The 25823-nt window shown below is 44.0% G+C and overlaps 1 protein-coding gene across 3 annotated transcripts in view; it reads right to left on the reverse strand.

Moving 5' to 3' along the window:
* PRR16 (proline rich 16) overlaps positions 1-25823 on the reverse strand; it is a 150011-nt gene that overhangs the window by 99383 nt on the left and 24805 nt on the right. The window contains exon 1 of one of the 3 annotated variants that reach the window (XM_079995799.1): positions 22942-23662. The exons of 1 other annotated variant lie outside the window; for it this stretch is intronic. In XM_079995799.1, coding sequence (XP_079851925.1) covers positions 22942-23121 — 180 coding nt within the window. In that variant the 5' untranslated portion in view covers positions 23122-23662. Of the gene's footprint in view, positions 1-22941; positions 23663-25823 lie in introns of those variants that run through there. One more of the 3 variants, XM_079995798.1, reaches the window with a different exon arrangement.

Consider the following 25823-nt stretch of genomic DNA (forward strand, 5'->3'; position numbering starts at 1 on the left):
TGCACAAACCCAGGAGAGAAACCACCTTTTCTTCCCTCCACAGAGAATGGGAATGGGGTGGTTGCTCTCACACGTTAGGGTTTTCCAGAAAACATCACTAACAAGACTCAGTTTGCATCTTCTCCACAGCATGAAAGCAAATACCCTCTTACCTTTCCCTTCTTATACATATCTTAGGATTCTGGGAAAGGAGGTCTCAAAGGTGACTGGCTTGGCTTTTTTTGTGGATCATGTCATTTTAATGAGTTTCATCTGGCTTATCTTATAGGAAGAAGTAGTGGTGTTTCTTCCCCTCTTAGAACATATAATAGCCCATGTTTGCTTTCCCTGGATGAAGCACTGAAGTCAAAATAATGTTAGAGGCTATATGCCTCTGAATGCCAGTTGTTGGGCATCACAAGTGAGAAACGTGCTATTTTGTTCAGGGCCTGCTTTTGGACTTCCCAGAGACACTTGGTTGGCCACATGAGAACAGGATGTTTGACTGGGTGGACCACCCTATGTTATTAAGGAAAACCAAGTCAGAAAAAAGTAGGTTTGCCCCATGTACTGATTCAAGTATATTCAATATAAAATTATGTGATGTGCGTTACAACTGGAATCCCATTTCCCACCAAGAAAGACTATGATCTCTCTGAGGACCTCATTCTGACTTGTTGGGCCAAGGGCTAAACTGAAAACCTCCCTCTGTGTTCTGTAGTTTTAACAGAGTTAGACTATGGCAACACATTTTACACTCTAAAGGGGTTGGCTCTGGTGGTAAAAGGTAAAGGTACCCCTGCCCATACGGGCCAGTCTTGACAGACTCTGGGGTTGTGCGCCCATCTCACTTAAGAGGCCAGGGGCCAGCGCTGTCCGGAGACACTTCCAGGTCACGTGGCCAGTGTGACATCGCTGCTCTGGCGAGCCAGAGCCGCACACGGAAACGCCGTTTACCTTCCCGCTGGTAAGCGGTCCCTATTTATCTACTTGCACCCGGAGGTGCTTTCGAACTGCTAGGTTGGCAGGCGCTGGGACCGAGCAGCGGGAGCGCACCCCGCCGCAGGGATTCGAACCGCCGACCTTTCGATCGGCAAGTCCTAGGCGCTGAGGCTTTAACCCACAGCGCCACCTGCCTCCCTGGCTCTGGTGGGCCAGGGGTTAAATCTGGACTTCAGAGGAGTGCCCTCTTGTTTCTAGCTATTAAAGCCCTTTCTGCCTCCCTTAGCTTTCTATTTCTGGAATCAGCCTGGGGAGGACTGTGCAAAGAAAGGAGGAAGTCCTCTTGCTGCTAAGGAAGTCCTCGTCTCCCTCTTTCTTCTCTTGAAGCAGATCAGGAAGTGAATGTGGTTGTGAGAGACATTTTTCCTCTCCCTGATGAGTTCTGGTCTTGATATCCAAACACCCTTTTCTGATTCAAGCAGAGAATGGAAGACAAAGAAGCAACACTTGCTATTCTAGAAAACCATAAAGTGAGGTGCCATGAAGAGTAAAGGTAAAAGGTAAAGGGACCCCTGACCATTAGGTCCAGTAGCGGACGACTCTGGGGTTGCGGGGCTCATCTCGCTTTACTGGCCAAGGGAGCCGGCATACAGCTTCCGGGTCATGTGGCCAGCATGACTAAGCTGCTTCTGGCAAAACCAGAGCAGCGCACGGAAACGCCGTTTACCTTCCCGCCAGAGCGGTACCTATTTATCTACTTGCACTTTGATGTGCTTTCAAGCTGCTAGGTTGGCAGGAGCAGGGACAGAGCAATGCGAGCTCACTTCGTCATGGGGATTCGAACCGCCAACCTTTTGATCAGTAAGCCCTTGGCTCTGTGGTTTAGACCACAGCACCACCCGCATCCCATTAGGAGTAGCTGTTGCTTAAACAACATCATGTCTCAGTAATGATCTGCAACCTCTACCACCACATATTCCAAGTGTCCCCAAAAGATGTTCTGAACTTTCTAGCTATTTTTATATTATATGTATTTTTAATACTTTATCAAAGAACACACTAATGATTAACATTAAAGAATTGACTTTCTAAAAAGCAAAATGAAGGCTTCTGAAGAAGTGTGCATGCGCGCGGAAGCTTATACCCTGAAACAACTTAGTTGGTCTCTAAGGTGCCACTGGACAATTTTTAATTTTTTAAATTTATTTTGACTGCATCAGACCAACACGGCTACCTACCTGAACAGGCATAGGCAAACTCGGCCCTCCAGATGTTTTGGGACTACAACTCCCATCATCCCTGACCACTGGTCCTGTTAGCTAGGGGTGATGGGAGTTTTAGTCCCAAAACATCTGGAGGGCTGAGTTTACCTATACCTGTACCTGAATCTGAGGGCATCTCAGTTATTCTCCAATACCTTCCTTAACACAGATAATAAAGTAGCAAATGTGCAATGAATTTAGCTACAGAACTAATGGTGGCAACATCAGTTTCGTGCAACAATGAAACATATCAGCCTTTGACATCAATATTTCCATTCATGTTTATCAGCTAACTAGCTGGAAAGCATCCTGGATTGTGTATACAATTTCAGCTGGAAATTGATACCTGCTGTGAATGATCCAGTTTGTCTTCACTGCCATCAGGGCCACCCAGAACCTGAGGTGTTAATTACGAAAGCAGATGTTTAACCTGGGGGATTTTTTGCCAGGTGTGTGTGTGTGTGTGTGTGTGTGTGTTTTAAGTAAGGCATTCAGCAGCAGCCACTCTAGAGGTCATCTTCTTCTTTATTAAGGAAAGGCTGCAGCTTTTGCGGGACAAGCATCTCTTTGCAAGTGGAAGGTGCCGGGTTCAAATCCTGCCATTCCAAATGAAGCATAAAAAGCTATAGTTGTTCCAAGTACTTCCATCTTCTTAAAATATTCTGAAGCTACAGGTCTAATGTTTTCTAAGGGAAATTCATATATACATATACATGTGTGTGTTCTAACACTTCAACCAAAAGATCGACATTCCCTACATTCTTGTAAACACCATGTTTTAATACCGACTGTTGGCAACATGGCAAGACATTCAAAGGATTCAGTGGCCTTCCAATGGAAGGTCATTCTCAGTCTCCTTGTTTGTAAAGCAAAACTTTATTAACTTACTTATTGCAAAATTTAAAAAGGGTCTCATCTACACATTTCAGCTACTTCAGGGAATCCCTCCATGTGCCATTTGCTATTTAGATTTCACAGGTCCCTTTCAGTTCCCAACACACATCAGTTTACACAGAAGGTATCAGTGTGTGATTATCACCCCTTTCCGCCACACCAATAAGAACTTCTCTCTTTTTTGATATGTGCACTGTTATAGCGAAAATTATCCTTGAAATGTTTCACACATACTCTTTATCTTTCCATAAAGGCTGGAACATGAGACTCAGGGTTCCAGAAAAGTGCTTGCATGGTTTACAAAGTTGTGGGAACAGAATGTGGGTCCTTCAGATCAAATGCTATATGAGATCCAGGGCTTCCTGAGCAGGAGATCAAGTCCATGGACTGCCAGTCCCTACCATGACAGTGTCATTCTGTCATTTCTCCTAACAAGCTGTCTGAAACAAAGGCAAGCTATGGGCCCAAGCAATAAGCGCTGTGCTTTCTTTGGGTAGTGGGGGGGGGGGACTTTGCAAAGTGTTTATTACCTTCCAAGTTATTGGTATGTAGCCCTTTTCTGCTTAGGGAGTAAACACAGGCAGAAAAGAGTCATTTGTCCATATAAGCAAGCATGTTTTTCTCCTCGGTCGGCCTTTAACAGTAGTTTTCTCAGGATTTAACTTCCGTAACTCTGCTTCTGTTTTCTTAGCTTTCTTGATATGAGAAATCATGTTGTGATAAGTCACATCAAGCTGTGTCAGTCACAAAGTTAATCCATAAACAAATTGAAGAAAACTTTTTTACCATTAAATCCTACGCCTTGAAAAGGGAAATTAACAAAAGTGTTTGACATATCAGTGGGCAAAGTTTATCCAATTTTATTTAATTCAAAGAAGATAAATTAAATCAGGCATACACATAAACAAAATATCTATTAATACCAACAATTAAAGAACAAGCATGTCTTATTTTTTTTCAACAGGCCTGCAAAATAGGATGGAAGGTCCACAATTAATCTGTCTCAGTGCCCCTTCCAAGTCAGATCCAGGTCATTTCTTGAGAATTCAGGTGGAGGGGAATGGGCAGAAAATATTATATATTACAAACTTAAAGCACCCAAAACAGGATACTAGTCTGCTAATTCTTCCTTTCCTGAGTTCTGATATTTTCCTGTTGATCTATTCCATGATTCCTATTGACATTTCATCCCCCTTCTCAAAGTTAACCAAGAACTGCATATCCCATAAAGATCCAACAAGGAAACAGCCATTTTCCAAAGATACAAAATGTTAATGAATAGCAGGAAAGCATGTGGGGTTCAAAATAATGTACATTCTGCACATTTTACAAGTTAAGTGGCTTCAAAACCATTTAAGGGTTCATAACTGTCATTTCTTGTATATTTCTAAAATCTATGCATTGAGCTTTTAGGAGATTTTGCTTTAGCTGTAGTTTTTCTCTCCTGATGCTTCTCAGTCTTCAGCTGCTGACAATGGTGTCTTTCAGAGCAGACTGTTATCTTCAAACTGGGTCAATAAAGGCCTTTTAAAAAAAAACTTTTATTGGAAATAAATGTGACCAATTTGAGGTTTCTTGATCTTTCCTATGGTGCGATGAACATTCTCTCATTAGATTTTTGCTTTGCACATTATTCAGTAACTAAGAGATTATTAAATCTTACAAAATGGCAATATTGTATTATTCCCTTAATCTAATTTCTTCATCACTAGAAAATGGGTTCTACCACTTCTCTGTCACTCAAGTCACAAGCAAAATCTCTTTCTAGTCTAGCCCTTCCATTTAGAATTACTGCAGCCATCACATTACTTTTTATTAGATTTCTTTTTTCAAAGGATGAGCAAACCATGCTACTAGAAATCCAATCTTTCGAAGGAGCTTAAAAAAATATTGGTAACGGAAAGGCATGGAAATCTAGAAAGGTATCTCATTTCCCAGTAAAGTGAAATGTAACACAGTTTCCCTTCAGAGAAAAATGGACTAACTGGACTAACACAAGAACAATGAAAGATATATTTGGAGAGTCACACATCATCTCCTACTTAGAAACTATCAATTTCATTAAGCAATGAATTATCTATCTGGCATCGATTTAGACCTAAAATAATTTACTTATCCCACACATAGCACTCTTGTGCTTTAATGATGCATTTGAAAATCACATGGACTCAAGTTCATGTGTCACACACACACACACACACACAAACACACAACATGATTAAAAACAGTGCAACACTATTAAGTTTCTTCATTGTTTTCCATATGAAGTCTCCAGGAAAGATCACACACTACATTCCAAAAGCCTCATGTTACATGAGAGCAACAGCTAAACTTGTTACTTTTCCAACCGATGTCCACTCCTTGAAAACAATGAGCCAGAACATCAGAAACAGAGTTTGTCGTACCAAGAAAAAACAGAACCAGAAATTACCAGTAAGTAGTGCCTATAAATTTAAGACTGCTCCAAACGATATTTTGTACTTGCCTTAAGGCAACTATAGAAAGAAGACACGACTGCAACATCCGTGCGGAAAGGTGCATTTGTGCATTGCGGGAATCTGATCCTTTCCCTAATCCTGAATAGCAAAGTGCCATTTCAGATGTCACAAGTCAAGGCCAGAAAGAGTGCTGTACCTCTGCACTCTCTCCCACTCCTCTCCTTGCATGCTTCAGGGCTTGCATTGTGGTTATCTTAAAGCACAGTTGCCAGTTTCTTCCAAAGTGTGGAACTGTGATTAAATTGTGGATTCCAAACCACAATGTGAAACCATATCAGAAATGTTGTACCCAGACTGCAACTTCCTTTTTAAAAAAAAAAGAAAGAGAAAGAGAAGTAACTGTGTTTTAACTGGAAATGGTAAGTTGGTTCCAGACTCTATCAATAAAAGTCATAAAAATCAATGGGACAAATTAGTAACTTAAGTCCCACTAGCTTCATTGGGTCAAAGGATGGCTAAGTGTCTTATTCTGATAGTTTTTGGTTCCTTGGATGAGAGATAAGGGGAGTAAGAAGTACTGATATGAGTCACTCATGTTTTTAGTATTTTTTCTGCTTTTTGGACTGGGGGTGGGGGGTAAAGTGTCATTGTTTAGAATGACACTGTTAGAAAGTTGGACAAAGAAGTTTCTATACCCTTCATAGCCTGCTACTGTAGATAGCATGCACTGATCATATAAGCCTGTACTTGCATGGAATTGAACTGAATGTACTTTTGGCTTTAGTAAGCTGTGTTTATTGTTGCATAGAGGGCTTGGAATTTAATTGGATTGATGTGTTCAATTGGATGATTAATTGGCATAGGGTGGTTGGAAGAGTAACTTGGTTTTCTTTTGCCTAATTGTCAATCATGTTATTTTAAAATGTGGCATTTGTACCATTTAGTTGATTTTCATTTCTAATATTGTATTTCCTGTTTAGAGGGTATTTTGTGAAGTTGTTTACTATAAATTTTTGCAGTATTTTTGCAGCAGACCTTTATGTGCAATGTTTATTTTGATGCCCTTTTCTGTTGTTAATTGTGTTTTATAGAATGTGGAAGTCCTCTGGTATTTTTTGTATTTGTTGTTTATCCAAGATGTTTTAACCAAGTTGAAAACCGCTTAGAGTTTGAAATAAGTGGTACATAAATACTTCTAATAATAGACACAAAGGTGATTTTCAGCCTTAGAAAGCAGAACTCTCTGTCATTACAAAGATCAGATGTTTAAAATATTTGGCTAGACAATTAATGAAAATTGACTAATAATAATCAATGATCAACTACATGAACTACTACAAAGGCCAATGCTGCAAAACAGCAAATTGTTATTTGTAATTTTATCACATATTCAAATCTCTCTTTTTCTCCAAAATAATATCAATGTAATCACAGGAAGAAAATAAGGAATAAACACACATATCTAATTTGGTAGTACTTCATTCATATTAACAAGGTCAAATTGGAAGGAAGTTTGTACAGCAACCCCTGTAGATATATCATTACCGCAATAATTTGTAGCTTTGCTTTGTTTTTTTCAGCAGCAGAAGAAGATGCTTCTATTCCAATTATTCTAAAGGTAGAGGCAAGCCATGATTATCCACTAAGGTTTGAATTAGCCTAAGGTCAGTCAACTTATTTTTGTAAAAATTCCCTTTTGGTGTCCAGAGAGTTCACTGACAGTTGGACAGCAATACTTAAACAAGGTTTACAGCAAAAATCGGTAACAATTGTTCACAAATGCTGCATAGAACAGCCTCTCCTCTAGGTTCTATTAAAAATAATTAGCAGCTGTGCAACTGCCAAAAGTTGGCAATTATTCTCCTGCATGCAGCCACATTGACATTTTATCTCATTAGAAGACCCAAGGCACCCTGTAAAGTGTTGAGGGTTTATAGCTTGGATTAAAAGATCATGTCATGCACCACTCCAAAATATCATAAGTAGGAACATGTGAAACCCTTAAACCAATCAGATGGCAAGTTTGCATTATTTCAGGGCTGCTATGCCCTTTCTATGAAAATGGCCGGCATGCCTGCTAGTCTGTGTCTTCTCACCTTCTCCGCCTGACCTCTCAAGCCTAGGCAAGAGAGCCATCACCTAATAGCTGAGCAGAAGATAAGATACTGAAGCCATGATCCAACAGAGAGTTAGGCACACTAGGCCTGTTGAAGATCAATAGGCCGAAGCATCCCCAACTCTGGAGAACCTACAAGCTTTCATCAATGGTAACTGCATTGGGAAATATCTCATAATGTAAAAATAAAACAAATGTGAAACATAGTATATTGGATCCAGACTTCAGTAAGTTAGTTACAACATAAGCCTAATTAAGTTCAATGGGAACTAAGCACACCTTAGTATGGATCCAATCAAATATTTATTACCAATTTAAGGTTGGCACATCAGCTAACATTGTCCAACAATCATTCTAGATATATCATAATAGTTAAGACAGTGTCCAAAAGATAACAGCATTTCATTCTGCTATATCCACAGAACAATGTCTAATAATCTTAAAAAATGGGTATGATTAAGAAAATACAGGATTACCATATTCTGCCTAAGTCTACCCTAAGGACCCTAGTCTTGAGGGTTTGACTGACATTATTGCTATGCAGTTATTCTGTGGCAGTAATATTGTCTCTTAAAATACTTGAAATATAACACTGTTGCAATAGAAACCCATGGAACAGAAACTTGTGTTATTCATAAAGTGAAGTAGGGTAAGCTTTACAAAGTTACACAGTAAATTTTGAGAGATAGGTCTGGACAGCTGTGACTTGCCTAGAAGCTAAGTCCTACACCAGTGTTTCCCAAATTTGGGTCTCCAGGTGTTTTGGGACTACAACTCCCATCACCCCTAGCTAGCAAGACCAATGGCCAGAGATGATGGGAATTGTAGTCCAAAAGCAGTTGGATACCCATGTTTGCAAAACACTGTCCTACACCAAAGAGTGTGGGGTGTGCTCTGACAAAATTGGATGATCTCCAACAAGATGATGACCATACAAAACACCATATTATACAGCCCTTTGTTCTTCATGGATAGAATTGCCAAACCTATTCAATATGCCTCTCCTTATCCAGAGATAAGTGAAAGTGACTTTCATACCTCCTAGACCTACGTGTCATGAGACAAACAGCACATAAATGATAGAACCAATAGTGTAAACAAAATATTGCAAACAGCATTGGGTGTACCTATACTGGGGGTGGGGAAGTACTTTGGGTTGGAAACTACGTATTTGTTAACTTTTTTAAATAAAAAAGCAATATATTTCAAACACCAGCAAGCTAGCAATGTGTAAGTGTAACACTCAAATAGGTGGTTCAATACACACATGCACCATTCATATATGAGCATTACAAGAGTGGAACAGAAATCTTTCAATAAATAAATATCATTTAACCCTTACAGGTTAGTTATGCCATTTGCTGACTTTAAAATAAACACGCAAAATGAAAACTCTTCCTTTCAGGCCTGCTGAAATGCAAGTAGCAGCAGCAAACGAGCAGCCAATTTATTGCCCATGCCTCCACATGTAAACCATTAAACCACAGCTTTCTCTGTTGCATACTTAAACATCACCAATTATCACACAAGTCTAAGCATATTTGTGCTGCTAGATCTCTAATTCCCTTCAACCCTGGCAACTGTGAGAGCACACGATTCGCTGGTAAGGTTTATAACGTAAGCAGCATTCTACGGGTGGGAATACTGTCATACCTATGCTTTTCTACTGTTTATGTTGGTTCGCTGCTGGAGGCTGCCAGGCTGCATGAACAAAGCACATTTCAGCTCAGAAGGATGTCTTGCCACTGCAATATTACTTTGTCTGAAAACCAGAATTTATATATGCTCTAATTAGCTCACAGTTGAACAACATACTACACTTGGAGGTGCTCTAGAGTTGCACAAAAGGCTTGACTGCAACTGACACAAATGTTTAGAAAACAAAACAGCTAACACGAACGTGACAGCATGCACCATTCTGTCAGGTTGCATGATGCTCATGGGCCACACTAAACATATACGCTGGTCCTTTCCTTTCAAAATAGCATGATAGTGGAACTAAAAGCCCTTGAAGACTGAAGCACAGAAGGGGCAAAACGATTTCGCTCAGCTTCACTTTAGCAACACATGTGCTTATGATCATCATAAATATGAATGAGGAGGTCAGAGACTGTTCGTGATCTCTGTTTTATGTTAATTTTGCTGCACACCTGGAAGAATTTCATACTACTGCCCTCTTAGCATGCTTCCACATATAATGAAGCTGTCTCTAAGCGTCCAAAGAGAGGTCGGAAGGTATTTCACAAGATGAGATGTGTCGGTCTCAACAAAACCCAGGAAGTATTTGCTCTTCAGGTGTCTGTCAAAAATATTATTAGCTGATGGAACAGGAAGAAAATGACGTCTTAATAAGAAGTAGAGGAATGCGGAAAAGAAAGGTAATTTTAACATCACCACATATATAAGAATGAGATGTCCTTCAGACAAAGGTCACAAGGAGTCAAGAGTCCATCATGAAACTTTGCATGTAATTGATAGATCTTAGAATATAAAAATGAGCTTCCTTGGGCTGTGCATAAACGTAATCATTAGCAACATCTTTACACACATACAAAATTCACTATTGGGTTTTAAACACCCAGGCTAATAGCAAACACAATCCTCATTGGAGTTACCGTATTTTTTGCTCTATAAGACTCACTTTTTCCCTCCTAAAAAGTAAGGGGAAATGTGTGTGCGTCTTATGGAGCGAATGCAGGCTGCACAGCTATCCCAGAAGCCAGAACAGCAAGAGGGATTGCTGCTTTCACTGCACAGTGATTCCTCTTGCTGTTCTGGCTTCTGAGATTCAGAATATATTTTTTTCTTGTTTTCCTCCTCCAAAAACTAAGTGCATCTTGTGGTCTGGTGCATCTTATAGAGCGAAAAATACGGTAACTACCAATCATCACTGGATCCACTTCAAAGGCACAAAACGTGCGTGTTATAATCTGCATTTCTGCATCTTGCCTCAATCAGTTTCAACTGGAGACAGTTCCAAATGAGCTATAAAGAAATAAAAATGGCTGCTAAGAACGCAGTGACAAAAGTTACTTCTTAAAACCACAGAGTACTGGAATAAAAAATGTAAGTGTATAAGACAGAAGCTGTGGGATCACATGTCTCCTGAACATGTCAATTATATTATTTATTCCTGCCTTTCAACCAAACATCTCAAGGTAACGGTGCACTTAAAACTACATAATACCAAGTATGAAGTGCAGACTAAAACTAAACTAATCTCTGGATGAGGCGTAAATTTGATGCCAAAGCATCTCAGTTCTACTCTGGGTTTACATACACTGCTGCAAGATCAGAAGTGATGTAGGATGTAGGATGTAGGATGTAGGATGTAGGATGAAAAGCTGGGCAATTTCAAAGTTTTTTATTTTGTCTACTAAACACATGTAAAATAAACATGCTAAATTAGATCACTCTCTGGGCCATCAGGGGGGAAAAATCCCAATTTTCCAATTCAAACTTGTCCAGAAAGCCTACATTGGTGAAGAATCAGGATGATACAGTGTAACCACTACTTCCTGAACTTGAAGCATGGATTTCTATACATTAAGGGTAAGCAATGTATGGTCTGCAGGTTGCATCCAGCTTGCCAATACATTTGTTCCACAAAATCTTTCTTCCATAAATACCTGGAAAAAAGGCACATATTATGACAGACTTATGACCTGTTACTAACTGTTGTTGTAGATGATACACAGTAAGAACAAGAGTATACTGCAAGATCTTTGATTATGCTATGAGCAGCCATAGTGATATAAATGTGTGCTCTTGCATTCTGACCCATCTCCTCTTCCACAATAAACAACTGTTTTGCGTAGAATGTCATCTCCACCAGAAACCATGCAACTCCAAAGGTAAATCACAGGCAATGCTGGGTCACTTGATGGCATGCATCACAGCAAGTATAGCAGAACATCAACTTGCAGGCCAAGGCAATATCTATTTTACAATGCCCAGATAATTGCTAGTCCAACTCTTCCATAATGTAACGAGGGGAAGATATATATATATATAAAAATTAACTCTACCTGCTCTTCATATTGCAGTTACCCCACACATGGCTCAAGTAAGATTGACTCTGAATCAGTGCAGCATTCAAAATTCGCCAGGCACATTTTGCACCTAGCTATTGGCCACTTGCAACCAAGTGAAGATGCCAGGATGGCACCTGGCATCTCTACCATCTGGAGGTGCATACCTGGGGATCCTTGGATCTTGATTGTTTTCACACACTAGCAACACAAGCTGTAAAGGTAAAGGGACCCCTGACCATTAGGTCCAGTCGTGGCCGACTCTGGGGTTGCGGCGCTCATCTCGCTTTATTGGCCAAGGGAGCCGGCGTACAGTTTCCGGGTCATGTGGCCAGCATGACCAAGCCGCTTCTGGCAAACCAGAGCAGCGCACGAAACGCCGTTTACCTTCCCGCCGGAGTGGTACCTATTTATCTACTTGCACTTTGACATGCCTTCGAACTGCTAGGTTGGCAGGAGCAGGGACCGAGCAACGGGAGCTCACCCCATCGTGGGGATTCGAACCGCCGACCTTCTGATCAGCAAGCCCTAGGCTCTGTGGTTTAACCCACAGCGCTTAGCGAATACTGTTATATTTTATCTGCACAATCAAAATGGATTCCAGGAACCAATGCAACTTTTGAGCCGCCTGGCAAAAAAACTGCAATTAGCCATTCCATTTTGGCAATTGTAACCCTGGTTTAAGGAGCCATTTGCCACCCAGCTTACATATCTGAATTTCTAACCCTGGTGCAGCCCCTGTCATATTCAAGTGGTTTGAACTGTACTACACGATTTGGAGCCCCCAGGTCCCCTCCTGCCCCCTACCCTCACAAACCCCTAACCCAGGGGATTGAACCTGCAACCTTGGCATTGTCAGCACCATGCTCTAACCAACCATGTTATCTTCCCCTGAAGGGCGCCACCCTGCAGCTGGTGATCACAACTAGCAGGAACTACAGCTGCTAAGAAATGACCACCATTTCCTCTCATTGCTTTGCCATCCCAGACTTTCCTATCCCCCACCTATTTTTTCATTATTTATCTGGGTTCAAGGTTTTGACCCATTTAAATGGATTTTATTTGGTCTATATAAAAAGTATTGGACATTGGAAGAACCCACACCAGAACAACATATACTGATTTGTTTTATTTTTCATGTGAGATACAACCCGTTCCTGTCTCTCAGTCAATGTCAGCATTTCCCATTTTAAGTCGCTATTGAAGTGGAAGAGCCAGTAGCTTAAGACATAGAAAAATATTCACTAAATCAATCAAAATATAGCAAGTTTGAGGCGGAAATGGAAAATTCAGTGATGCACAGAAACCACAGGTTTAATGGCAGCCAGTCAACTGAACAAATTGCAAGCGTAGGTAATGCTTGCATGAAGCCAAAATAATTATGCACAGTAGCCATTATTTTTCTTGCATACCATACAGTCTAGATATCCTCTATTTTGGATCAATCTCTGTAAATTATTGGCAACAGCTAGCATGTCTGCTCCCTTTTGATAAAAAGCTAAATCTCATTCATTTGCTTATTACAAGTTATGCAAATATTTCACAAATAACTTTCAAGAATTTGTTCAGGCTGATGAGGTTTGATATCCACAGAAGTATTTGCCATGTGATGTGATGCAATGCAAGAAAATCAAATGGAAAAATCGAAATACGCATGACTCTCTCAGCAAATTCTGTATGAAAAGAAGAAAGCCTGGAAAATGACAATGTCAGTAGACTAAACACAAGTCTGTACTATGATTTCACTTTATTTTGTTTAATTCATTCAGTCCTTTCCACAAGCTCATATTTCTAAAGTATCCGAAGTACATATTCAGTCTGCACAAGTAGCAAAAATGTGCATGGGGAAATTGTGCATTTTTGCCAAGCACCAAAACCATCTAACCTTGTTCTGAACCTTGGAGGTTGAGAATGTATCTTAACTGGATGAGAAGATGGTATGCACCATCTTACTCCCTCCACAAAATGAGCCCTAACTCCACCTTTCCCTAACAGACCTTGGGTGTTTATTGGTGAAACAGGACAGATTTTCCCTGTTCTCTGGAACTAAAAAAGGTAAAGGTAAAGGTAAAGGACCCCTGAGAGTTAGATGACTCTGGGGTTGCGGCGCTCATCTTGCTTTATAGGCCAAGGGAGCTGGCGTTTGTCCGCAGACAGTTTTTGCGGGTCACGTGGCCAGCATGACTAAGCCGCTTCTGGTGCAACGGAACACTGAAACCAGAGCAGCACACGGAAACGCTGTTTACATTCCTGCTGGGGCAGTACCTATTTATCTACTTGCACTGGCGTGCTTTCGAACTGCTAGGTTGGCAGGAGCTGGGACCGAGAAAGGGAGCTCACCCCATCGCAGGGATTCGAACCGCCAACCTTCTGATTGGCAAGCCCAAGAGGCTCAGTGGTTTAAACCACCCGTGTCCCTCTTCTCAGGAACTAGAAGTACAGAATTGTTCCATGGCCAGTGACTTTTCTAGTGACCTTTCTAAGGCCCAAACCATGGCAATGTGAAGGTCTGCAAGCTAAGGCAGTGATGGGGAAGTGGATCTGCCTGATGGACTAGATCCATAGCTCCTCCCACCCCACACAAACCAACTTTTGACAGCTGGAGGCATGACATTAGGTGTGGGCCAGTAGGCATGGCTGAAAAATAAAACAGCCACACATGGCAAAGCTGGATGAATCAGGCTCGTAGGCCAGAGCTTCTCCACTCATTTGATAAGAAATTTCATTTTCTATGAACGGGCCAAGCCTTGGGCAGTGCAGCCCATATGCAAAACACTTAGTGACAGGACAACAGAGCTGCCACTGGGCTTGAGACAGAGTCACACTAGTGCAGGGGTCAGCAACCTAAGGCCCATGGGCCACAAGCGGCCCACAGGGGTCGTTTAACCAGCTCACAAGCTGCCCCTGAACCGAGCCATCCGCTCGGCAAGTCCCTGGACGCTGTGCTATACCAGCATGGTATACTCGCTTCCGCTGTGCTGGAAATTGCATCTGCGCATGCGCAGATGCCGGAAATCGCGGGCGCGCTTGCTCACACACACACATGATCCAGCCCACAGAGGGATCTCCACTGGAGTGAACCGCCCCAGGCAAGGTAAATCTTACCAACCCCTGCACTAGTGGAACCTCCAGGTGACCCCGGCCAGGCCACAAGCCAACAGAAGCTGGGATAGCTCACTCAGTAGAGCATGAGATCTCAGGGTCAAGGGTTTGAGCCCCACATTGGGCAAACATTCCTGCATTGCAAGAGGTTGGACTAGATGACCCTCGCAGTCCCTTCCAACTCTACAATTCTACGATTCTAAGAAGTTTACACAGCATGGGGCTGCTGCACTATGACACTGATTTAGAAAATCTCTAAACTATTTTCAGTTGGAAGTGCCGACGTAGGGAAGCCCATCACAACCTTTGAAAGCCGCTGCTCTTGGCAATTCAGACAGCATGGGACAGAGATCAAATGTTTCAAGAAAGCACAATACTGACGTTACCGGAGACTTCACCAACAGAACACTTTGATGGTTGAGCTTTGAACTGAACTTACACAACATTCTATATTTAATTCCTCTAATGGAGAACCTAGATTTCTAGGAGATTTAGCATGCACAAACTCCAGATCTCTTTAGAGATTAAATGCCTAATAGAGAAAGCATAATAAGTCCAGCAATCATGCAGCCCAGCCTAGTTTTCACCATCAAGTATTTTTGAAATGGGTTGGAAACTGACAAGTGACAGATAGAATTATGTTTCAAAGTGGAAAAAATCTAAACAGCATATTATAGAATAGGTCAAGCAAATTCACAATGAATTCTGAAAAAGCTAAAGTTATAACTCAGAATGGAAACTTCCTACTGTTCCATTCTGATGAAGTTACATAATACTCTTTATCTTTGTCACTGATTTAGCTTATATTTGAAGATATACACAGATCCTATTAACTATTATTATGTACTTAATAGCTTGCACATAGAATTTAAAGCACAAGAACAAAACACTGAGTGTTATTACAGGGAGCTTGCCGTGTAAAGTTGAACACGGAGAGAGGAAACAGAGGTATGGGATGAAGCGGAAGAGGGTAAATAGTGGAATTTAGTTCAATATTTAAGGTTAGTCTCAATAGGGAACAGAGACTGGAGGGTTAAGATCCTAAGATCTTATATATATTTTTCCTTTTTCTTGCAGTAGATTCTCACAAAATGTCTTCTTTCACAACAGTGGGGGTTTTTATTTTTTTACAATAATTTTTAATCTGGGATTTATGTGGTTTAATTGGCATCCTCAGTTGTAGACTGAAGTCTGCAGGAAAGCAGGTCACATGGTGGAATTCCCATTCCCTGCTTATCGAGAAGTGCTGTGTTGCAGTCCAGTACAGATGAGCGGGTGGGGAGTGAGCAATCAGTGCTTCCAACTATGGCACTGGGCCGTTGCCATAGCAACTGGCTTGGTTGACCTTGCGCCTGTTGACTTATCTCATACATGAGGTTATTTGTGCTCATGAAGGAAATTTAACCCTTTCCTCTATGTCCAGTTCCTCTTAGACACCACAGTTAAGACCCATCCTCCTCAATAGGCCTTGTTTCCCAGAAGTATTCTCTGCCCTATACATGGCCTTTCTAGGAGGAAACCTTCAAAGACAAGTACTTCCCGAAGCATTGGCATCTACCTGTTTGAGATTTAAACCTTTCTCAAACTGCTACACCATATCCCAACTCAGATTATCCTATTGGCATTCAAGAGATATGGGTTACCTATGGCCCACCAGATGTTGCCACAAGTCTCGTCATTCCTAATCACTCCCCATACTGCTGGGGGCTGATGGAAAATGAAGTTCAACACCATCTGGAGAGCCACAGGTTTCTCATCAGTGGTTTACACTGCAACTTAGAAGTCAATGTGATTGAGTTCAGTTAGGTTTATGAAAGTCTTAGTAACCGTCAGAATGTAGTTGGAAGCAACACTTTTTACATGCAATAATAAGTTACAGTATCAAGATTCCTTTTTGTGCAACTATGTTTAAATTGTGCCATGGTTCTCCTGCAGATCAGAACTTTCCAAACTTTTCATGTTGATGACACACTTTTTAGACATGCATCATTTTAGACACACACACCCTTTCCAGCCCCAGGAAGAGTGAGAAGAGCAACAAACCTACATACTGCAACCGACACACTAACATTTCATGACACACAGTTTGGAAAGCTCTGCTGTAAATTGTGAACATCTTTCTGTAGCTTGGGGGCTAAACGTTCTGCTGTTCCCCTGGCCTGTACACCCCTCTTGTCTATAGTGCAGATAACATTCAGTGGCAAAGCACATGCCTCGCATGCAGAAATGTCTCTAGATCAGTTCCTGGCATCTTCTGGTAGGACTGGGAAGGACTTAAAACACCGAAGAGCCACTGTTAGTCAGTGCTGACAATACAATTAGAAGAAAGAACAGTCTGACTTAGTATAAGACAGTTTCTCACATTTCTAATAAAATGATTGGTTGAAATGGCTGTCTGCCTTCCTAATTATCTGCTCACATCCTGGGTCCTAGTAAATCCCTTCCTTGTTCTTGTGGAATGCTTCCTGGCAGTACAATTGTGGCATTTGCATCCCCAGGTCTTCAGATCCCCTTTTCCTAGCGATTAATCTGTGTTCAGGGTTGCTGTGGAAGGTAGCAGACTTTCCTTCCTTGGAGGTTTTTAAGCAGAGGTTGGATGGCCATCTGTCATGGATGCTTTAGTTGAGATTCCTGCATAGCAGGGGGTTGAACAGAATGACCCTCCGGGTCTCTTCCAATGCTACAGTTCTATGATTCTATAATTCTATGATCCCTCCTTATCCTCTGCCATGAATATGCAATGTGCCATCAAAATCAAATGACCTTTTTAAAAGGGTGTCGGTTCACTTCTTTACCACATGGAAAAGCAAAAAGGAAACCATACTTCCTGTATGTATCCATGGGTAGGTAGGTACCATTTTCAAAATTGTTCAGTGGAACCAGACATGTTTCCACTTTAAAAGTACACCTAACACATTTTCAGGAGGGAAAAGCAGAGGGAATTATTTTGAAGGTAAAGATGAACATCTGTCCAGCTGCAATGCATGTCAACAGAAAAACAGAACAAGCTACATGCCTGAATTATGGTGACTCAATATGCTTAAAAAAAACAACCCTAAACATTCTCTTGTTGATTTAGGTTTGGATTCAGATGCCAAGTGCCATTAAGCTGGAATCCTAAAGACAAGGAATTAAGCCCTTTACATTCATAGGAACATATAATAAATCAGTAAATGAGTATAATGGAGTTAAGCTATATACAGAATGCGCACATCAATATTTTAATGTGCAAATGGTCTTAATGTATGTCAGTTCTTAATTGGCCAGAAGTATGAGGCCACCGTCATGCAAGGCCCCAACCCCACTGTCAAGTTTACATGGCAAACTGGATTAAAAGAGTCTCCATTTCATCTGTCATGGCTTTGCTGGGCTCTTCAGATTCAGAAGACTCCCTCCAAGGGCAGCCAACATCACTCCTATGTTGCAGAACCAGGCAGCACACACAGCTCTCTTCCAACCAGATGTCTAAATTTCTGGTGTTACTTTGCCTGAAGATGACTTTGTTACAACTGTTCCTACACTGCTATGCTAAGTGGTACCACAACCAGGGATGTTAGGGGTGTTAGAGGAGGGGTAGTACCTCTGGTGGGGGGCATGTTGTGCTCCTTCTGGAGTAGTTTGTCCAACTTTGGTCTCCATCCTGCACTCAGCTCTCACCTATGGCTCCTAGAAGCTTTCAGCATGTGACAGTGGCCACACCTTGAGAACGACTTCAACTGGCCAGCTAAACCAGGTACAGGTATCCAATGGGTCTCAAATTCTCAGTAAGGTAGGGACCTCTTCTCTAGGAACTATGGCCCTGAATGGGCTGATCCTGATTCCTCTCAACTGTATTAGGCAGAGATGCTATCATTACAGAGAGAACCAAAATGCCCTGATGATGTTCTATGCCTGAACTGAACAGTATTTATTCAGATCCACTGAAGTTAATGGACAAGACCAACTGAGCTTTTAATTAATTTCAGTGTACGACTTGGTTGATTACCCACTTCCACAGAATCTTGATTTCCAGTGGGTGGTTCCAAAGGTACTTCCTTCATTGGGAGAAGACTCCCTGGATCCAACTCAACCTCTTGAACAAAACAGAAGGGCAGCCTATTTTTTAAAAGAGTGAAAGATGTGTTTTTTTACTTCCAAAGCCAGCTTTTGGGGCATGGCCTGAAGGCACAGTTATGCTACAATCTTACTGAAGCTAAACTAATCTGGGTTTGTTGCCGAGATGGGAGGTCACCTGGATAATGTACAGACACTGTGTCCCTGACTTCCATGGAGGAAAGTGGACTGTAAATAAAATATAACATGTAAATGCAAAATCTGAAAGTTAAGACCACACTTCTGTTGCTGTCTTGCTTGTGCAGCAAGAGGGTTTTTTTTAAAAAAAGGAAAAATTAGTCAGGCACTTCAGGATTTCAAAGAAAACATAAGACAAGACATGAGCTGTGAACTAATGAACAGTGTTCTTTATCTTCTCACGGTAACTAGCGTTTTAAAAAAATGAAAACATGCTGCTTTAGGTGCATAAAGTTGTCATTACAAGCTGTAGCCTTTCCTAACAGGCGCTGTAGCTTCACTGCTTCCATGAAACTATTGCAGCCTTAAACAATTACTCTTGGCTGCAAGCGGCAAAGGCCACAAATTGTTGTTCATTGTTGTTGTTCTCAGAGACGCAGCCAATGATATTAAACAAATCTGCTTATCTAAAACTAAGAGTTCCACTTCCAGAAACAGAACAAAGTCTGAGAAAATAAGGCACTCTTTCCGGATCCTAAAATACTATGAACTAGCAGTTCGAAAGCACATCAAAGAGCAAGTAGATAAATAGGTACCGCTCCGGCGGGAAAGTAAACAGCGTTTCCGTGCGCTGCTCTGGTTCGCCAGAAGCGGCTTAGTCATGCTAGCCACATGACCCAGAAGCTGTATGCCAGCTCCCTCGGCCAATAAAGCGAGATGAGCGTCACAACCCCAGAGTCAGCCACGACTGGACCTAATGGTCAGGGGTCCCTTTACCTTTTTTATTGTAAAAGCCACGGACTCCTTGAAATTTAAAGAGAATATTGTTACTGTAAGCCAAGGGGAGGACAATCGTTTTTTTGCCTGTCAAGGGCCACATTCCATCAGGGAAAATATGTCAAGGTCTGCATGCCATCAGAAGGGTGGAGCCACACTCAAGTAATAAATGGAGCCTGAGACAAAAGTGTTCTGGATTAACTAACCCAGAAAAAATATTGGCCTTCTTTGATTTTCACCATGGCTACCTCAGATTAGAATTCCCAATTCTGTTCAGGTCTGCTTAGAAGGAAGTCTAACTGCATGGGATGCAGTTACTTTCCATTCAATGTTCAGAGTGCTTTTATTAGTATTATTTGCTTATTTATTTATACCATTCATTTGCAGACTGCCTATTCATCCAGTTCTGATCAACAAACCAATGCAGCTCAATCTATATCAATGTATATTTCTCAAACAAAACACTAGTCTGTTCAGTTGTTCTGGAGGAGAAGAGGGGGAGGGAACCATGCTCAAAGGCGAGGAAAAATAAGAAGGAAATGAGCAAGAAGGAAGAAGGGAATTCTGATGGGAAAGGATGAAAGAAAGAACAGCTTCAGAAGATATAAAATGAGGTTGGAGGGGGGAATATGAGGCTCCAGTGCCACAGATTGTATACCTGTGTGTGTTTAAAAATACCAAACCCCCACAAATACTTGGAAGGCAGAATATGCACATTAAGATAACAAGCTATTGGCATATCTGCAAGGAGAACTGTAGCGAAAGTGGAGTTGGTAGGGTGAAGAAAGGATATTTCTGATCCTTCATACAGCTTTCTCCAGGAAATGAAAATTTGTTTCTGAGCAATTTGTTTCCCTTAGGGGGAAAAAATCTTGTTAAACCTCTATGAAATTAGGAAACGGGGGCAGGAGAGAGAGGGTCTTGTATAATGTAATGTACAGGATTACAAAGCAACGCACACATGCTTCAGACTTGAATTTCAGCTTCTAATCCCACCATCTGTCCACCAGTTGTGCCACACACACACACACACACACACACACACTCAAACTAATAAAGATCTGAGGAATCTCCAAAATGGACAGATAAGTTGTGTTATTTGAATTGCAATGTTTTGCTACTTCAGAGCATCCAACACAGTAATTGCATTCTGCCTGCAAATTAAGCTATAGGAGCTGACATTTGCCACTGGCTAAGGAAATATTACATTGGTTCCTAAACTATATGAGACAAATAGATATTTTGTGCACTGGCTCTGTGTTTCAGGCCTGAAAAGGCAAATCCAGACATTTCTGGCAATTATATTTTCAAATGTGGGAAGTGTCTCTTGGTGTTTGCAAAACTGGTCCATTCTCCACCCTTGATACCTTGAGAGTCCAATCCTATATATGTTTACTAAGAAGGAAATCCCAATAACTGGGACCGACTTCCTAATACGGGTTATAGCCTCTGCCTAATAATTCTCAAGTTGTACCAGCAACTCATTTTTTAATTCACTCTTGTAATTCAGACCTGACCAACTCAGTTACCAGCTTCAGGATGCTGAACTCCAAGTTTATAGCATCAAACAAGATGAATAGGAACTAACAGCCTGCTGCTCTCCACAACCTTTCTCTCGGAGCTACCAAGATCCCAGCTCACCCTGTACATATTTCTCTGATGAAGACGAAGGGAAGCAGCCTGCTGAATTTTGACAGTTGTTGATAAATATATATATAAGTACATGGAGATTTCTTCTGATTCTACTGAACTAAAAACACCATCATCTGTCACAACCTGTAACCATCAGTACAAAAACAAAAGGTCCAAGTCTTATAAAAGTCCATTTTAGAAAGAAAAGCACCCACCACCTTCAAATTCTACGAAGATCACATCCAACCATTCTACTAGATAAAGTTTGGGGAAATGATGCCGATGAAACTATGTCTGCAATGAAAAAGCAAATACAATTGTATTTAGATCACAGTGTTGATGGAGTCATCAGACTAAACAGACTAATTCTGCCTTGTGCTTGCATGTAAGGATTGCGGATCCTTAAGGGTTGGCATCAAGGCGTTGAGGATCACCATAGTCAATTCCTGCACAGAAGACACCATCTGTGTCGAGGCTGTGGGATCTGGGAAGGAAGCAGGAGTATCCAAAACCTAGCAGAATCCCTCCCTGGCCTAGACTGCCAGCTTTCCCTGCCCCCTTCTCTCCCTGCAAGGAATCTCCCCTTTTGCTCTACGCAGGAACTTTACTTTGACAAGCTCCAAGCGGCGACGTCGCCCCAACCTCCTAAAAATAACAGCCGGCAGAAGAAAGCACAGAAATAACCACCCTCGGAAAAAAGAGGGGAGGGGAACCAAAGGCGTGAAGCGGCGTCGCTGCTGTCAGGGAAGGAAGCATCTCCTTAGTTAATGCAATGACTAAACGCTAAATCTGGAGCCCAAGATCTGGGGTGGGGAGGGGAAGCAGGAGAGAGAGGGAGGGAGGGGAGATATGCCCACACAGCCCTTTACGCGGAAAGATGGAGAGGCACAACTCCTCCTCCTACAAACCAAACTCTGGAGTGGGCGGAATGGGGTGGGGGGGGTGGCGCCGGGCAAAGCATCGCAGCCTCTTCCTCCCCCCCCCCCCCCCGCGTCCCAAGCTACTCCCATCCGCGCCCGGGGATGGCTTTGGGGAGTCCTCTCGGCTGTTCATAAGTCATCCCAAAGAGGTGGGCAACCCCAAAGCCTGCGCGCCGCCCCGTCTCGATCACACACCCCCACACCCCCACGGATGGTTAGTAAGATCAAGGAGAGGCAGCTTTCTTGGCGCAAGGCGATCCGGCACCCCGAGCCCCGCGGATAGGAAGCGACTGGCTGGGCTTCTCCATCCCCAAACCCACCGCCACCCCGTCGCTCCCAAAGACGGAGCCACTAGTTGATCGCTCGTGGTGGCCAGGCAAGACTCGAAAGTGTAACAAGTCTGGCGCAGTCCGGTCCACGCCGGCTTAGGAGACGGCCGCCTGTCACAGTTGCCCAAGAGTTGGGCCGGTCCCGCCTGGGGGTGGGGGGGGGGTGGGAAGGGGCCGGACTCTGCCCGATCCTCTGACGCCTTCGGTCCCGCAGGCACACAGATCGGATCGGAGGGGGGGGTGTTTATTCTCTCTCTCTCTTTTTTCCCCCCCACTCTTTCCCTCTCACCTCCTTCAGCTCCTTAGCCACGTCCTTCAGGTCCCCCAGGACTAATTCCAAATCGTCCACGATGATCTTGATCTGCTCCTTCACCTTGGCTTTGGAGGCTGCCGGCAGCCCTTCGGCCGGAGACGACACGGACGACGAGGTGGCGGAGGAGGAGGTGGTCCCCTTGGACTTGGCGGACATTCTTCGGCGGGGAGCGCCGGGCAAGGAGGGGCAGAGCGCGGCAGGCAGGCAGGCAGGTCAGGAGAGCTGGCTGGCCCTCGAGGGGCCACGGCGCCCGTCGCCGTCCCGCCGCTGAGGGGCCCCGGAGCTGCGGCCGCCGCTGCTGCTGCTGCCTCCGTGCCGGCTGCCCATGTTGGGCTCGGGGCCCCAAGGCGGCGGCGGCGCCACCACCGTCGTGCTCCGGGCGGGCTCCGCCGCTGCCATCAACGCCCCGGCAACTGCACTAGTGAGCGAGGGAGCCCGGGCTGCAGGCAGGCGAGCGGACGGGCGGGCGCTGCGCCTGCGCCTGCCTGCTGCCTGCTTCCCTCCCTCGCCGAGCCACACAGACATGCAGGGCGCTCCGCTCGCCCAGGAGGCGGGCGGGGAAGAAGGGGGAAACAACAACCCCGCGGGGCTTTTTCCCCACCCGCCTCAGAGCCCTCGCCACATGCCTTCAGCCCACAAATCCCGCCTAATCCTCTCGACGGCGAGCGAGCGAGCGAGCGGCGCTGGACGGGATGTTGCACGGAGCGCGTGGCGCGGGGGGGGGGGGAGAAAAAAAAAAAACCCGAGCGCGGCTCTTTCTCAAACTGCCTCCCGCCTCTGAGGGGAAACGGTGGGGGGGGGGCCTTGCGCGCGCGCGTGTGTGTCGGCTCTAGAACCCACCCGCCCCTTGCGACGGGATGGTTTCGCCCAGAGTCACTCTGGAGAGGCCTCGGGAGACTGTTCATTTCCTCTGGCGACGCGGGGAGAGGTGTAAGTGCGTGAGGAGCCAAGGGAGGCGGAGGAGGAAGGGGGCGGCGATCGTCCCTGCGCAAGACCCGCTGCTTCCCGCCAGCGTGTTTTGGTTTGTTTTTTTTTTTTGGGGGGGGGGAATCGCTCCGGTCTCGCTTGCTCGCGGCGCGCGCTCCCCGCTTCGATCCATTGGCTGAGAGCATCTTGCGAGTGGATCGGTGCGGAGGAGATCGCAGGCTCCCTTCCCGCGGCGGAGAAAGGGGGAAGAAGGCGGAGAGGGGGAAATGTTGGACTCGTCGCCCAAATTTGGCGCCACGCTTCTCCGTTTCCCCCGGAGGGGCGGCCAGATCGCGGGAAGAACTGCCTCTAAAACTTCTCTCGATGCCAATGCCGGGATCGCGAGGCAGCAGCTCTGCGGGGGATCCCACTGGCCATTATTATTATTATTATTATTATTATTATTATTATTAGATCCCTTAGAAAAGGGGAAGGGAGGGAAGCAACCACAGTACTGGAACACTTGCAGCAAGGGCGTAACGGGGGGGGGGTGCAGCTGCCTCCCATCAAGCAAATAAATAAAAATACTTAACTAACTAACCCAATTGTGTCGCAGGTAACTCGGTTCTGCACCCCCCCCCCAACATAAAGCCTGCCCCCTTCCCAAAATAAATCCTGCCTAGACCCATGATTTGCAAAGAAATTCAGGAACAGGGCGAGATAATGAAGACCCAGGCATGGGCAGGGGACAAGTTGCCCCCTCCCACAAAATCAAGTAAATAAATAAGCATTCTTAACTAAAAGCAGAAGTTGTAGAAAGATTTTGACAGATTTTTTTCTGAGCACTCAGGGTAATTCAGCTGTTCTTGAGACGTTTCATACTGAATCTGCTAGACAAAGCCAGGAAGAGGATGATGACAGGTGGGTTGTCCTGCCCTGCCACACAACATAAATCCTGGCTATGCCCATGGACCATAGGAGCCAACTCTGAGGGGTCTTCACCCCCCAAAAAATATTTGAGGGGCGCCACCACCACACTGCGTTTTGGGGACGCAGGTGGCACTGTGGGTTAAAGCCTCAGCGCCTAGGGCTTGCCGATCGAAAGGTCGGCGGTTCGAATCCCTGCGGCGGGGTGCGCTCCCGCTGCTCGGTCCCAGCGCCTGCCAACCTAGCAGTTCGAAAGCACCTCCGGGTGCAAGTAGATAAATAGGGACCGCTTACCAGCGGGAAGGTAAACGGCGTTTCCGTGTGCGGCTCTGGCTCTGGCCAGAGCAGCGATGTCACGCTGGCCACGTGACCCGGAAGTGTCTCCGGACAGCGCTGGCCCCTGGCCTCTTAAGTGAGATGGGCGCACAACCCCAGAGTCTGTCAAGACTGGCCCGTACGGGCAGGGGTACCTTTACCTTTACCTTACCACCACACCCAGTTGATGAGCATTGCCATTCAAATGGTTTGTGTGATCGATTATGCAGGGTGGGGCTTACCTGCCCCCCACCCCAATATTTTATTCAGGTTGGCACCCCTGCCAGTCTTGAAGGCTGGCCAGTCACATTCTGTAGGTTTCAAATGACATTTTGGATTCCTATAAGGAGCCTTTTCGGTGGAATTTACAAGGAAATATTGGCTGCTGTGAAGGCATCAAAATAGTAACTCTAGTCTTGATAGTAGCCACGTGAAAGCCCCTGTGACGTTGATTCCTATATGTCCGAGGTTCCCAATGTGGGGCACACACCCCACAGGAGGGCAATTTGTTTTTTAAGGGAGACAATTCGAGAATGAGTTATTAACAGTTAATGGCCTTTTAGGCTTCCTCCACATGAATAGGGGTTCACTTTTTGAATAATAAGAATTATATGTCACGGGGGGTGGGCATCAGGATTTTAGAGATGCTTAGGTGGGGCATGGCCAAAAAAAGGTTGGGAACCACTGCTATATGTGAACTATAAGTGGAG

This window comes from Podarcis cretensis, assembly GCF_951804945.1.
Source record: "Podarcis cretensis genome assembly, chromosome: 11".
Classification (NCBI taxonomy): domain Eukaryota; kingdom Metazoa; phylum Chordata; class Lepidosauria; order Squamata; family Lacertidae; genus Podarcis; species Podarcis cretensis.